Raw genomic sequence first — 16,180 nt, forward strand, 5'->3', positions numbered from 1 at the left:
AATGAGATTAATCTAAAAAATATAAATAAGAAATTTATAAGATTGAAACGACTTTGAAAATATAATTTTACATTAGAAGTTGGAGTGAACAATTAAATTTGAAACAATTTTTTTTCTTAAAACTAAACCGGTCAATTGAAACGGAAGAAGTACCAAATTTAAATTCAGATCGCAGCACTTTTCATAGAAATGATACTAATAAAATCAGTGTGCAAATTATAAAATTCACCTAAAATTCCAAAAGCACCAAAACAAAATACGAGTAAAAAAAAAAAAATGAAATCTCGATTTCTTCGCCAAAAATACAGGCAGCCCAACAACGTTGAAGCAAAAACAATAAGTAGGCCCAAAAACATTTCATTACACAACATTCACAACTCAGTTGCTTCATTTCTAGAACCTTCCGCTTGTCCTCTCTCTTTCTCCTAAAACCCCTCCTCACAATCTCTCTTATCTTCTCATCTCTCCCATTTCTAGGGTTTTAAAATCTCTCTCAACTCTCTCCCAAATTACAATCCAAACCAGGGCCTCTTAGACTTCTAATCTTTCTACAAACTCCGAAATGGCTTCCACAGCAGCTCAAATCCATCCCCTCGGACCCAATTACAGTCCCAACCCGACCCGACCCGCCTCAAAATCCGCGTTCTTGGGAACCTCCGTATCGTTCACAAACCCCAAATCATCACTCCCGAGGCTCAGAAAATGCAGTAACAGAAGGAACCATAGTTTTCGAGTGGCGGCGGAGAAAGTTGTGGGGATTGATTTGGGGACTACTAATTCAGCTGTGGGTGCAATGGAAGGCGGGAAGCCTGTGATTGTGACCAATGCTGAAGGGCAGAGAACGACACCGTCTGTCGTGGCGTATACGAAGAATGGGGATAGATTGGTGGGGCAAATTGCGAAAAGACAGGCTGTGGTGAACCCGGAGAATACGTTCTTTTCGGTTAAGAGGTTTATTGGGAGGAAAATGATTGAGGTTGATGAGGAGGCTAAGCAAGTTAGTTATAATGTGGTTAGGGATGATAATGGGAATGTTAAGCTTGATTGTCCCGCGATTGGGAAGCAATTTGCTGCCGAGGAAATTTCTGCTCAGGTATAAAGATATAGAATTGTTATGGTATTTCTGATCAAGATTCTAATTTCTGTGATATCATGTGGTAAAAGTTGTTTGCTTTGCAGAATTCTGTGAGTGATTGGTGTGAAATGTGATTGTTTGTGTTGTGAACGAGTCAGTGTGATGTTTCTTTGAGTAGCCTAGTATGTTTTAACCTAGTGCTACGGAGACTGATATATGGGTAATTTGTGTTTTTTGTTGAATCAGGGTTTAAGTAATTAGGCAGTCAATAAATTAGTGGATTTGCATATTATTCGAGTGTTTATATTCCGAAGGTTCACTGAGATTGTATGAGCACAGGTCTTTCATGTGTTGTCTCGGAATTGGTTTCTGTCTTTGGCTTAGTAGGGTCTTGAAGTGATATGTTGTTAGAGCAAAGCCAATCACTATGCTAAAATAAATGGAGCTATTGCTATATTTTAGAGCTTAAAAAGTGATTTTTGATGCTAAATTAGCACCATTACTCCTGTGTTTAGCTTCAAATTTAATTAACTTTTTTATTTATGAATATAAAATTTCTTCGCTTTTTTCACTATTATATCTCTTTCCCTCTCTCTGTTTCATCTGTTAGTGATGTGGAAAATATAGCACACTTTATAGTTTGTGCAATACTCACAACCAAGCTATCACATTTTTCTATTTTAGAGCAATGTTAGCACACCATCGGAGTGATAAATTATTTACTTTTGGTATAACAATACAGATATAGCACTACATTTAGCACACCATTGGCCATGCTCTTATGTTTTTGTTGGTAAATATTGGGTTCAATTTTTTGTTTCTTGCGGTACATGTTGCTATAACACTATAACACAATATAGTTGCTTTAGCCCGAGCCTTTTTGATGGAAAAAAGAAAAGAATCAATGTTAGGAGAAAAGAAAGGACAAAAAATTATTTATGTTTTTCTTCCTTGTGTTCCTGAGATATATTAAGTGAAGAAGTGAAGAATAATTAGTGCTTTTATTACTGTAATTTGTCTCTCTCCCCATCTTCCCATTTTTGGAAAGAAACTTTTGGAGAGAACTCAAGTCATTTTTCACCTCCTTTTCTTTTCCTTTATATCCTTGAAAAATCTAGGGAACACAAGAGATAAAAATCATAAAATAAATAATCATAGTTCTTTTCCTTTCTCCTAAAAGCTAAACTTGGGAACACAATTTAAGTATTATGCAGATTACTGGAAGTTAAAAGGAGAATGCACATAGTAACTTTACTTGAGAGATGGGAAATGTGGTTTAACATAATGTTTTTTTGATTGTTACTTCGGGGGCATAGGTTTTGAGAAAGCTCGTAGATGATGCATCAAAGTTTTTGAATGAAAAAGTATCAAAAGCCGTCGTTACAGTTCCGGCATACTTTAATGATTCCCAGCGTACAGCTACAAAGGATGCAGGTCGAATTGCTGGCTTAGAGGTTCTGCGAATTATTAATGAACCTACAGCGGCATCTTTGGCTTATGGTTTTGAAAGGAAGAACAATGAAACTATTCTCGTTTTTGACCTTGGAGGAGGAACATTTGATGTTTCAGGTACTAAGATATGTAGACATTATTGTTTGAACACCTCCTACATCTGTAATAAGGTTTAGTTTCTTTCTAATTTTTTAGGAGAGTAAAATTTTTATCATGTTAGCACGAAAATATTACTGTTGCGGATACATTCTTCTTTTTGACATCTCTGCATCCGCCCTACAACAATGTTGTGCCTCTCAGAGAGCGAATGCATGTATCAATCCTTTAACGTAGTTGAAGCTGTATTAGACTCCATTTGTCCTTGCTGTATGGGGTACATTTGCCTCGCGTCTTCTAGGAATCTATGCATCTATCACTACTTGAGCATCTTCCGAGGTCCCATGCATCGTTCTCCATTTAAAAAGCATAGATTAGTGTTTGTGTGTGCAAGGTCTAAAAGTTAATGATGTTTTAAGGATTAATGCTAGTATGCTACTATGTATAGTGTATAGTGTATACCATCTTCCTTCCTTGCCCCCTTAGCAGTTAAAAGAGCTTTTTATGGTCTATATATGTGCTCTTTGGAGTCCATATTTCTGGATTCTTTTATTAGGGTACTCACTGGATCCAAGTGTAATTGGCATTCACAAGATTTGGGGGTAAGTATAGTGTTGACATGCGTATACCCTTTTTTCAGTTCTTGAAGTCGGTGATGGAGTGTTTGAGGTGCTTTCGACCTCTGGAGATACACATCTGGGTGGTGATGACTTTGATAAAGTAAGCAATATATCTATGCCACTGGATTTCTTTTTTCTTCTGTGTTATATGACTGTGTTTACTAATACAGTTTTCTATTTATTTTATGCATTGGACAGAGAATTGTCGATTGGCTTGCATTAAGTTTTAAAAATGATGAGGGCATAGATCTTTTAAAGGACAAACAAGCTCTACAGCGTCTAACAGAGACAGCAGAGAAAGCTAAGATGGAGCTATCGACTCTGACCCAGGCAAATATTAGGTAAGCAACATGTAAATGTAGTGTCTGGAGCTCTAAATATACCGTATTCTCAATATGTGCTTCATTGCGGTTTCTTACTAAATTTATTTTCTACACATTTGGTTACTCTCAGTTTGCCTTTCATTACTGCCACTGCGGATGGTCCCAAGCACATAGAAACTACTTTGACAAGGGCGAAGTTTGAGGAACTATGCTCAGATCTCCTCGATAGGTACTTTATAATAATGCTTTGTCCTTGTTGTAATTGTGTGTCAAAGGTCTCATCTGTTTTTTCATATGTTCTGTTTCCTTAGGCTTAAAACTCCTGTTCAAAATTCCTTGAGGGATGCAAAGCTATCAATTAGTGATATAGATGAAGTGATCCTTGTTGGTGGTTCAACCCGTATTCCTGCTGTTCAGGGAGTTGTGAAATCTTTAACAGGAAAGGATCCCAATGTTACTGTCAATCCTGATGAGGTGGTTGCTCTAGGAGCTGCAGTTCAGGTTAGATCTACTTTCCTTTGTGTTTTGGGTTTCAAGGGAAAATGCAGCAGCCTGATTTAATTTATATATTTTGCTCTATTAAAAGGCTGGCGTGTTGGCTGGGGACGTTAGTGATATTGTTCTTTTGGATGTAACACCACTTTCAATTGGACTGGAAACTCTTGGTGGTGTTATGACAAAGATCATTCCGCGGAACACAACCCTGCCCACTTCAAAATCAGAGGTATTCTCAACAGCTGCTGATGGGCAAACTAGTGTTGATATCAATGTCCTTCAGGGTGAGAGGGAATTTGTTAGGGACAACAAATCTCTTGGGAGCTTCCGTCTTGACGGAATCCCACCAGCTCCACGCGGAGTTCCCCAGATTGAAGTCAAATTTGACATTGATGCAAATGGTATTTTGTCTGTTACTGCTGTTGACAAGGGTTCTGGGAAGAAGCAAGATATTACCATTACCGGGGCTAGCACCCTGCCTAGTGATGAGGTGTGTTGCATATTTTTTACGCATTAATTACTAAATTATGAAGCATTCAAGCATTTCACTGGAGTATCAGTCTGTACGTAGTCAACTTTTAGTGACTTCCAGATTTTGAGTAATTTCTGATAGGCAACACTTCTGTTTAGTTGATAATAAGCAAGTCACATTATATTCTTTACACAGGTAGAAAGAATGGTCTCGGAAGCTGAGCGATTTGCTAAGGAAGACAAGGAAAAGAGAGATGCGATAGACACGAAGAACCAGGCAGATTCTGTTGTGTATCAGACCGAGAAGCAGCTCAAGGAGCTTGGAGAAAAGGTTCCTGTAGAAGTGAAAGAGAAGGTCGAAGCAAAACTCGAGGAATTAAAAAAGGCTATTACAGAAGGTGAGACTCAAGTGATAAAGGACGCCATGGCTGCCTTGAACCAAGAAGTCATGCAGCTAGGCCAGTCCCTCTACAACCAACCTGGTGCTACACCTGGGGCTGATCCTGCCGCAGGTGGAGCAGATGGTCCATCAGAAGCATCGAACAAGGGACCGGAAGGAGATGTTATTGATGCAGATTTCACAGACAGCAAATGATAAGACAAACCTAGTAAGCGTTTTTGGTCATGACTTTTTCTAAACGGAAACGTTTTTCTCATTCTTGGAGCTCGACACTTGTCCGAGGGGATTTTTTTCCAGAAATTGCATGATTACTGGGATTTACTTCCTGTAACATGTGAATCTTTTGGCTTTGAGAAAAAGTGCTTATTGGATAACAGAGGATTATTATGCGTCTTAAAGTAGGTTGTATGATAGGTAAAATGTGGAGTAGCAAACAAAGTTGAAATTATTCCTAAGGAGTCCCTGTTCCTCTTTGGTTGGTTAAATACTTATATGGTATTCCAGAAATGCAGAATCATGCAATAAATAATTATCCTTGTATGGAGAGTATTGTGTTTTTTTGAAGCTGTGATTTGCGGCACATGAAAACTTTAACTGGTCTTTTTTCCTTGAAGACTTAACAGATCTCTCTATTTTTAGGTTTGTGGACATATCAAATGCTATTTATTTTTTCAGATAGATTATACTCATGATATTGGTGAGGAAGGGGCTGTTAATTATTTACGGTTTGTCTAGTGTGTTCATGAGCACATGCTAAGTGCGGAAATTTTTGTATTTGGAAGATTTTGATTGGTGTGGTTGGTGTATTTGCAGGGGGTTCACCATTATCAAGAGATAGGAGTCAATCAAAATGATCCAAGTATGAAACTTTCCGCGCTTAGCATGTGTCCATGGGCACACTATAGAAAAACCGAATTAGTTATGATTGGTTCGGTTTGTTAGTTATTAGTATTTGGCAGGGGACAAACTAATTTGAAGGTACGTTTTAATAGTTTTAATAATAATCGATAAAATAATGACGTGGTCAAATAATATTTTTGTGTTCCCACTATAATAAAGACAAGGTATTTTTATTGGTATTGATAGATTAATTCGGCCTTAAACTAAGTAAATTAACAAAATCAGAAAAAGAAATTACAATGCAAAACCGTCATGTATAAAAACAAATTTATTAAAATTTTAAATTAAATTAAATTAAGAATTGTAATATAATTATATGAGCAATGCTCGAGCAAAAAATTACTATTTAATATAGAAAGACGATACAACAAATTTTTTTAGTCGAACGTAGGATAGTTGATAATATTTAATATCATCAAATATTATTATTGGTTATTCAAAAGTTTGATCATCTAATTATTTATATTTCAAAAATATATTCGCTGAAACAAGGACAATGGTACACCCGACACGAAAATATCATAGAATATTGAATAGTTCTTGAAGAAATAGTAGTCTACTACATTTACTCTAAAAAATATAAAAATATAAGATTAGTACTTCTCAATGAAAAAAATTCTCGTAATATATTAAATCAATATTTTATTGGAGACAAGGAGTTAAACAAAATGTTAGAAGACTTAGTTAGTACTCTCCATCTTGAACATGTAATAAGTAAAAAAGGAAAACGGAAAATTGGCTAAGACGCTGTTCTAATAACACACAAACAAATCAAATTGAACCTAAAGCCAACTATCTCATTTCACATGTTGCAATTAGTGCTGGCCAAACGGGCGGTCCGGGGCGGGCCGGGTCGAATTTTCATCGGGCCGGGCTACAGATATATGATTCGTAACCGGCCCGTCTGATTACGCGGGCCGGTCCGGTTCCGGGCCGATTCGTAACGAATCAACTCGTGAACCGATTCGCGGGTTCACGAGTTGAAACAGTTCATTTTTATTTTATTTTTTTAATTTATTTTTTATGTTTTTTAATCAAATATTTGTTTTAAATAATCATTTTGTTTTATAAATAAAAGAAGTCAAGAGAAAAGAAGTCAGGAAAAAATAAAATAAAGCATGAAACAAAGAGTCCTGGAACTCGCGGGTCGGCGGACCGAATGATTCGTTCGATTCGCATGATTCGTTCGATTCGTGTAATAATTCGTCTGATTCAAATTGCACAAGTTTCTTACCATTTACAAACTTTGAAAGTGTTTTTTATTAAATAATTATTCGATGAACAAAACAAATATTATAAAAGAATAACCAACAAACATACATCACTAATAGTTAATTTATTGATATTAACCATCAATCTCATGTCAAGACTATATTCTTTCCTCGCGTTTGGATTTGTCGACTCCAATATAGCGGTCTATAACTACCTTTGCTTGCAACAACTTTTATTTTTTTAATACTGTATAAACAGCCTTTACTTATCGTTGCAAAACAACGGCACCTCCGAGTTAGAAATCGAGCAAGAGAACTATCACTGGAGAGAGGTAGAATTGTGGTATTAAGAGAGAGGAGGTTGTGATTAGATGATCTAAAACTCTATAATCTATAGGGGTATTTATAGATGCAGAGAGACTTGTGTGCTACTCTTTCCCATAATTAAATAATTTGAAACAAAATCAGATTAAAACTTTCAAGCTACTATATCCCATAAATAATTTGAAACAAAATCAAATTCTGAAACTTGCTTCTAATATATCCGAAACTAAAAAAGGTGGTTCTAATTTTTGATATTTTTCATCCAAGAATTCCAAAAAATTGGAAAAATAGAATGGAGCGATGTGAGAGACGCTACCTACACGCCCCTAGCTTCTTCTTTAAAAATCGAGCAAGAGAACTATCAGCAGAGAGAGATAGGTTTGTGGTATTGAGAGAGAATCTCAAACAAAATCTTAAATAATCTGAAACAAAATCAGATTAAAACTTTCAAGCTACTATATTCCATAAATAATCTGAAACAAAACCAGATTCTGAAACTTGCTTCTAATATATTCGAATCTAAAAAATGTAGTTCTATTTTTTGATATTTTTCATCTAAAAATTCCAGAAAATTAGAAAAATAGAATGGAGCGATGTGAGAGGCGCCACCTACACGCCCCTCGCTTCTCCTTTATATAAGTATATTGATTGATTAAGAGAGAGGAGGTTGTGATTAGATGATCTAAAACCCTACAATTTATAGGGGTATTTATAGGTGCAGAGAGACTTGTGTGCTACTCTTTCCCATAATTAAATAATCTGAAACAAAATCAGATTAAAACATAAATAATTTGAAACAAAATCAAATTCTGAAACTTGCATCTAATATATCCGAAACTAAAAAAGGTGGTTCTAATTTTTGATATTTTTCATCCAAGAATTCCAAAAAATTGGAAAAATAGAACGGAGCGATGTGAGAGACGCCACCTACACGCCCCTAGCTTCTCCTTTAAAAATCGAGCAAGAGAACTATCAGCAGAGAGAGATAGGTTTGTGGTATTGAGAGAGAATCTCAAACAAAATCTTAAATAATCTGAAACAAAATCAGATTAAAACTTTCAAGCTACTATATTCCATAAATAATCTGAAACAAAACCAGATTCTGAAACTTGCTTCTAATATATTCGAATCTAAAAAATGAAGTTCTAATTTTTGATATTTTTCATCCAAAAATTCCAGAAAATTTGAAAAATAGAATGGAGCGATGTGAGAGGCGCCACCTACACGCCCCTCGCTTCTCTTTTATATAAATATATTGATGTTATATATTAATAATTATTATCTATATTATCAATAATCTATTAATAAATAATATTATTGATAATACATTAACAATAATTGAGTTCACGGTTCAAGCATATATTATTACCATCTCACAATATAATAAACAAGTTTTAATAAGTGCTACATCTATCTTTCTAGTTATAGTCGGTGTTCTAAAAATCCCCGATTTAATCGATTAATCCCCGATTAATTCCCTGCAAGGTCGGCCACCGATTCGATTTTTGAAATCTGATTAATCCTTATATATATATATATATATATATATATATATATATATATATATATATATATATATATAATCGAAGTATATATGATAAATTACTAAAATTAAACTTTAAATATGAATAATTATAGAGTTTATGAATATAGTAAATATATTAGTTACTAAATAGCTAATATAATAATAAATAAATATTAAACAATATTATCATATTGAAATAAATTCGATTTTCATTCCGATTAATCCCTGATTTCCGATTAATTCCTGAATCGGTAGCTCAACCGATTAAGTCCGATTCCCGATTTCTGTAACACTGGTTATAGTCCATATTTTACCAAAAAAGCCAAACATAAATTTGACTCAGAGTACTTGAAGTCAAATCGAGTTTTTACTGATTTCTTACAAAATCGTTTTTGGATGCGAGTATTCGAAACTCGAATTGGATGAACGAGTACTGGGATGAGTAGTCGGCCGAGTTAACCGATTTTCAGAATATTGGATTATAGTATAAATTGCATTATAAACATACCGATTTTCAGAATATTGGATTATAGTATAAATTGCATTATAAACATTAAGGCCTCATTTGGTAAGCAAGATTCAGAGTTACACAGTAACCAGAACTTACTTGGAACTAGGTTACAGCGTGCAGTTAATGTATGTTTGATTTATATATGTATGTAACTATGTAAATTTTGATTATTGATGTAATATTAAATTAATAAATTTGTACAAACATATAAAATAAAATTTATTTGATATACAATATTAAATAAAGTTATATAAATTTTAATATAACGTTAAAAGAAAAGTATATATTGATATCTATAAAATAAATAAAAATTATTTAAATAAGCTAATATATTAAATATATAAATAAAATTTTAAATTTTATAATTAAATCAATTAATTATATAAAAATATAATTAAATATAAATATAATTATATTAGTGATATTATAAAATTAAAATTGTATTTATGTATATCATTAAAAACAACTTATAAAATACAATTAATTATAAATATATGAAAGAAGTATAAATTGAAATTATATAAACATGATTTTATAAATACTGACATACAAAAATATTGTGAAATAAAATTATTATAACAATTAGTATTAGAAGTAATTGCAACATATATAAAATATTAAGTTAAAAGTAAACTAAGATCAATGTATATAAACATGTAATATTATATCAAACAATAATTTTATATATAATAATTATACTATAAATAGGGAAAGTTTGAAAAATAAATTACATTCATGCGGTAACTCAGAAAAACCAGGTATGAGCAATATAACTAGGTTACGATGTTTTGTTGTAACTTGAGATACCCAGCCTACTCAGGAAATATGCAGAGCCGGGCCTGAGGGTGTGCAGGGTGATCAACAACAACATGGCTCTACGAGCCAGGGGGATAATCCCACAATACAGCAACTGTTGGAGGCGATCCGGAAAATGCAAGATGACATGAGTTCTCAACAAGAGGCATGGAGAACCGAGAGAGAAACATTACAGAAAGAACTCACGACAGCTAGATCCAAGTCTAACCCCACGGAGAAAGGAGTGTTGGGCAGTGTGGCTAGACGCTTGAACATGGACGACGAAGAAGAGGAGCAATACGACGAGGAAATCGAAATGGAAAGCCCAGAACAAAGGGGTCCTGAGGTTAACAACAATGATGATAGTGGAGGTCCGAATGATGACAATGGTGGTCCAGAGAAGCAAGACAAAAATGACAAACGCGACAAGGGAAACAAGAAGAAGAAGAAGGAAAGCAAATCCAGTAAGTCACGTAGTCATGACACAATGCGCAAAGAGTTACAGGCCCTCAAAGAGATGGTGCAACGCATTCCCGGGGTACCCAAACCCTTGGAAAAAGCTACGCCCCTGAGTTATGCAGACTCGCCCTTCTCTGACAGCATAGCGATGGTCGAGACCCTGAAACGATTTGCAGTCCCACCCATGAAAGCATATGACGGCACGACTGACCCACAGGAGCATGTGGCACAATACAAGCAGAGAATGTTCACCGTACCCATCACGAGGGAGCTCAGGGAGCCATGCATGTGCAAGGGATTTGGCTCAACACTCACGGGACCGGCCTTACAGTGGTATGTGGGCCTACCTAACGGGAGCATTGAGACCTTTGCTGACCTCGTCGACGCCTTCAATCTCCAGTTTGCAAGTAGCAGAGTATTTGAAAAAACCACGAGTGACTTGTACAAGATTACTCAAAGGTACAGAGAACCACTCCGAGAGTACTTGACCAGATTTAATCGAGAGAAAGTTACTATCACCAATTGTGACATTCCAACAGCCATTGAAGCCTTCAGAAGGGGCTTAGAACGGGACTCCCCACTCTACGATGAGCTAACAAAATACCCTTGCAAGACTTTAGACGACGTTCAGGCTAAGGCAATGGCCCAAGTACGATTGGAGGAGGATAAACGGGATCATGATGACAAGTATTACCGGCCAAACAGGAAGATCTTGACAACCAAGACCAGGGACTACAGACCATATTCAAGGGATGCTAGAGACGTGAAGGAGGAGCCGCGCATCAACTCGACCCAGGAGCAAACAGATTGGAGAAAGGATCCAAATCTTCCCCCAACCTATGACAGTTATGGATTCACAATCACGCCAACGGAGATGATGAGAGAATTCACCAAAATGGGAGATACGGTCAAGTGGCCTGTTAAGAGCAACAAACCAAAAGCCAACCCAGAGTCAAAACTGTGGTGTGACTATCATGGCGACTATGGACACAAAGCTTCCGACTGTGTTGCACTGCGACGTGAACTCCAATACCTGGTCCGCAAAGGGTACTTAACGGAATTCATGGCTGGTAAAACAACGGCTGTCATACGAGACTCCCCACACAAGACCCCTTCAAAGCAGCTGCCACCTCCACCATACCACAAGATTATCAACTTCATAGCTGGGGGGAGCGAGATTAGCGGGACCACATACTCACAGGCAAAACGCATGGCTAGGGGGAAGGCCCCACAGATGTTGGCAGTTGCTGAGAAAGAAGACACGACGCCTGCACTTGTATTTGGCGACCCTGACAGACAACATGTAATGGAGCCTCAACATGACAGCCTGGTGATATCGCTACCCGTCGGTAACTGCTTCATCAAACGGATCATGGTGGACAACGGCAGTGCTGCCAACATAATGATGAAGGACACATTACGACAAATGGCCCTTGAAGACAGTGACATGATCAAGAAACCAACCACTCTAGTGGGATTCAGTGGCGAGACGAAGAGAACCATTGGAGAAATCACACTGCCTACGTATGTCAAAGGCGTCAACATATTGACCAAGTTTCTGGTCATAGATTGCGACTCAACATACAACATAATCATGGGCAGGCCTTGGATTCATGACCTACAAGCCGTGCCCTCCACTTTCCATCAAGTTCTCAAATTTCCAACACCTTGGGGGGTCCAAGAAATACGAGGAGAACAAAGTGTGGCGAGAGAATGTTACAAGACATGTATGAAACCTACGGTTCAGTGTGACAGCATGCAGGACAACAGGGTGCCTATAAGCGGACCAGAAAAACTAGCAGAAGTAGACTTGGCAGATGGAGACAAGAAAGTTCTTGTGGGAGAAGACTTAACGCCCACCTTGGAGGCAAACCTAGTTGAATTCCTCACGACACGACTGGACGCCTTCGCATGGGATCACGAAGATATTACGGGAATCAGCCCAGACGTCATCACGCACAAGTTGAATGTGGATCCAGATTTTAAACCTATACAGCAGAAAAGGAGGAAGTTTGCAGCTGAAAGAAACAGGATTGTCAACGAGGAGGTGTCACGTCTATTGAAGGCAGGGATGATCAAAGAAGTCGAGTATCCAGAGTGGCTCGCCAACGTGGTCATAGTGCAAAAGAAGAATGGCAAATGGAGGGTTTGTGTGGATTACACTGACCTAAACAAGGCATGTCCAAAAGACCCCTTCCCACTGCCCCACATTGACACAATGGTAGACTCCACGGCTGGACATGAGCTGTTAACGTTTTTGGACGCCTCGAGTGGATTCAACCAAATTCAGATGGAACCTAGTGATGCCGAGAAGACAGCCTTCATCACGGAGAGAGGCATATACTGCTACCTGGCCATGCCATTTGGCCTACGCAATGCAAGTGCCACTTTTCAGAGACTGGTCAACAAAATGTTCAAACAACAAATTGGACGCACCATGGAGGTGTACATCGACGACATGGTTGTCAAGTCAAAGCGAGCAGAAGATCATGTCAGGGACCTAGAAGAAGCATTTGACATACTCCGACAGTTCAACATGAAGTTAAACCCCAGCAAATGCAATTTTGCCGTCTCATCTGGGAAATTCTTGGGACACATGGTGACGAGAAGAGGAATTGAGGCTAGCCCTGAACAGGTGAAGGCAATATTTGATCTGACAAGTCCATCCAACGTGAAAGAGGTCCAAAGACTGACGGGACGAATAGCCGCCCTGAATAGATTCATCTCACGATCAGCTGACAGGTGCAGGATGTTTTATGATGTCTTAAGGAAGAATAAAGGGTTCGAGTGGACGCACAAGCATGATGAAGCATTCAAAGAATTGAAGAAGTACCTAACAACACCTCCACTCCTTGCCAAGCCCCTGCCAGGAGAAGAACTCTATCTTTACCTTTCTGTCACGGAGCATGCTGTCAGTAGTGTACTTGTCAAACAAGTCGACAACACATAATTCCCAGTGTATTATGTCAGCAAGAGCTTGATTGCCACGGAAACAAGATACACGCCCCTGGAGAAGCTAGTTTTGGCCCTCGCTATGACATCGACAAAGCTAAGGCACTACTTTGAGACACACAAAATCCGAGTGATGACTAACTTCCCCTTAAGGATGGTGTTGAGCAAACCAGACATGACGGGACGCATGGCGAAGTGGTCCATCCGCTTGAGCACTTACGACATCACCTATGAGCCTCGGACCGCTATAAAATCACAAGCACTGGCCGATTTTGTGGCTGATTTCAGTCCAAGTCTCATAACGCAAGCGGAGGTAGAGTATCAACAGCTGACAACAACACAGGACCAAGGGTCTTGGATCTTGCACACAGATGGGGCGTCCAACGTGAACGGCACTGGATTGGGACTCGTCCTCAAATCGCCACAGGGGGACACCATGCCATATGTAATATGCTGTGACTTCAAAGCAACAAACAACGAGGCTGAGTACGAGGCACTAATCATGGGACTGATCATCGCAAAAGACTTAAAGGTTAAACACATCAATATCAACTGTGATTCTCTTCTAATTTTTAATCACGTCAATGGCTCTTACGAAGCTAAAGACACCAAAATGTCATTATACCTTAACACTGTGAAACAACTACAACACTCGTTTGACACGTTCAACATTCAACAGGTGCCTAGAGAACTCAACACGCAAGCTGACGCCTTGGCAGGACTAGGTGCCGTCATGAAAGACAACAACATTCTCAACGTCCCAATTATTAACGTCCTGAAACCAGCCAATGTAAGGACAGAGGACCAGATGACAGCCCACATAATGGACATAGAAGAAGCATGCTGTGACAAAGACAAATGGATCCAGACATATAAGGACTACCTCCAGCTAGGAGACCAACCCACTGATCGTAATGAAGCCAGAATGCTACGCATGAAGGCCTCAAGGTTCGTCATGATCGATGAAGTCCTATTCAAGAAGTCAGCAACTGGGCTCCTGCAAAGATGTCTCACCAGCAGTGAAGCAGATGTAGTATTACGAGATCTTCACGAAGGAGAATGCGGAAATCACACAGGGGGAAGGAACTTGTCACTCAAAGTGCTAAGAATGGGATACTATTGGCCAACTGTGAGACAAGACGCCATAGACTTTGTCAACAAATGCGATGCCTGTCAACGACATGCACCTGTCATCCACCAGCCGTCAGAGCACCTACACACCTCTATACCGTCGTGGCCGTTCATGAAATGGGGAATGGACATTGTCGGGAAACTTCCCACTGCACCAGGCCAGAAGGTGTTCATGCTCGCCATGACGGATTACTTCTCCAAATGGATTGAGGCGGAAGCCTACCGACAGGTAACTGCAAAAGAGGTCATCTCCTTCATCAAGAAGAACATATTGTGCAAGTTTGGGGTACCATCTGAAATCATATGTGACAATGGCTCCCAATTCATAAGTGACAAGACTGAAGCCTTTTGCAAGAAATACAACATCAGCTTAATAAAGTCGACACCTAGGTATCCGCAGGCCAATGGGCAAGCTGAGTCAAGCAACAAAATCATCATCAACAATTTGAAGAAGAGGCTGACATCCCACAAAGGACGATGGGCAGAAGAACTACCCTGGGTTTTATGGTCTGACAGGACGACACCCAAAGCGTCGACTGGACAGACGCCTTTCAGTTTGGTGTATGGAACCGAGGCCGTTGTTCGCAAAAATCTACACGCAAGCGCACGTGATCACAAGTAATATATTTGTTCGTTCCCACAGAGACTGGTGAATTAAGAATACGCACCTATGCAACAATGTATGATCAATTTTCACTGCCAAGACAATTAACAAGGATGTGTTCTTTTATACTAATAAATAAATTTACTAATCAAATTCAGAATAGGAAAACACATGGGATTCTAACTTCATTATCGAATTCATCTAGAATTGAAATTACTGATTAACATGCGACTGTTGATCCTAATCAGACAACACGAAAGTAATACATGCCAACTCTCGTTGCACACATATCATACCAATCAAACTCCGCAATTAAGACAGAAATCTCATGGACACCAACAAAGCTCAGACCCTATATCTCTATAGCGGTAGTGTAAGCAGAGAGGTTTAATAACAGGTCGTCTATCGAGATTACACAGGGTGATAAAAATAGTTCAAGTCTACCACAAATTATGTTACATTCACATAATCCTATGTTTACATGGCATAGTTCTAAATTCAATCATCCACTCTCGCTTCAGAAAGAATTAACAAACAACTTAGAAGTTAGCTACGCTCCTAAGAAGAATAAGCACGGCTCATGCAAAGAAATCAACGTACGTCACACAATCAAGTAATTAATATTCGATACTAGATTACATCGATAAATCCATTAGAATCCCATGAAGGCGGTTAGTTCATAATCGAACTAATCGACATCATGGGTTCTAGTGAAAACATAATAAATAAAAGACAAGAATTGAATGGAATAAAAATGCTTGAATTAATAATAATAAGGATCACACGTTACAGATTTGATGTTCACGATCTTGCTCGAAACTGTCACTTCATCGCAA

At 38.2% G+C, this 16,180-nt stretch overlaps 2 protein-coding genes across 2 annotated transcripts; both read left to right on the forward strand.

Annotated features, from left to right (window-relative positions):
• Positions 1–366: 366 nt before the first annotated feature.
• LOC108196141 (stromal 70 kDa heat shock-related protein, chloroplastic) lies at positions 367–5,545 on the forward strand. The gene is made up of 8 exons (XM_017363274.2): positions 367–1,093; positions 2,392–2,644; positions 3,264–3,343; positions 3,442–3,584; positions 3,697–3,795; positions 3,878–4,067; positions 4,153–4,551; positions 4,729–5,545. Exons 1-8 carry the CDS (start codon positions 563–565, stop codon positions 5,125–5,127), a joined length of 2,094 nt encoding a protein of 697 aa, XP_017218763.2. The 5' UTR covers positions 367–562; the 3' UTR covers positions 5,128–5,545.
• Positions 5,546–13,763: 8,218 nt separating this feature from the next.
• Positions 13,764–15,362, forward strand: LOC135147972 (uncharacterized). The gene has a single exon (XM_064082058.1). It carries the CDS (start codon positions 13,764–13,766, stop codon positions 15,360–15,362), a length of 1,599 nt encoding a protein of 532 aa, XP_063938128.1.
• Positions 15,363–16,180: the final 818 nt, after the last annotated feature.

Source organism: Daucus carota, chromosome 7 (genome assembly GCF_001625215.2).
Source record: "Daucus carota subsp. sativus chromosome 7, DH1 v3.0, whole genome shotgun sequence".
NCBI classification, from domain to species: Eukaryota; Viridiplantae; Streptophyta; class Magnoliopsida; order Apiales; family Apiaceae; genus Daucus; species Daucus carota.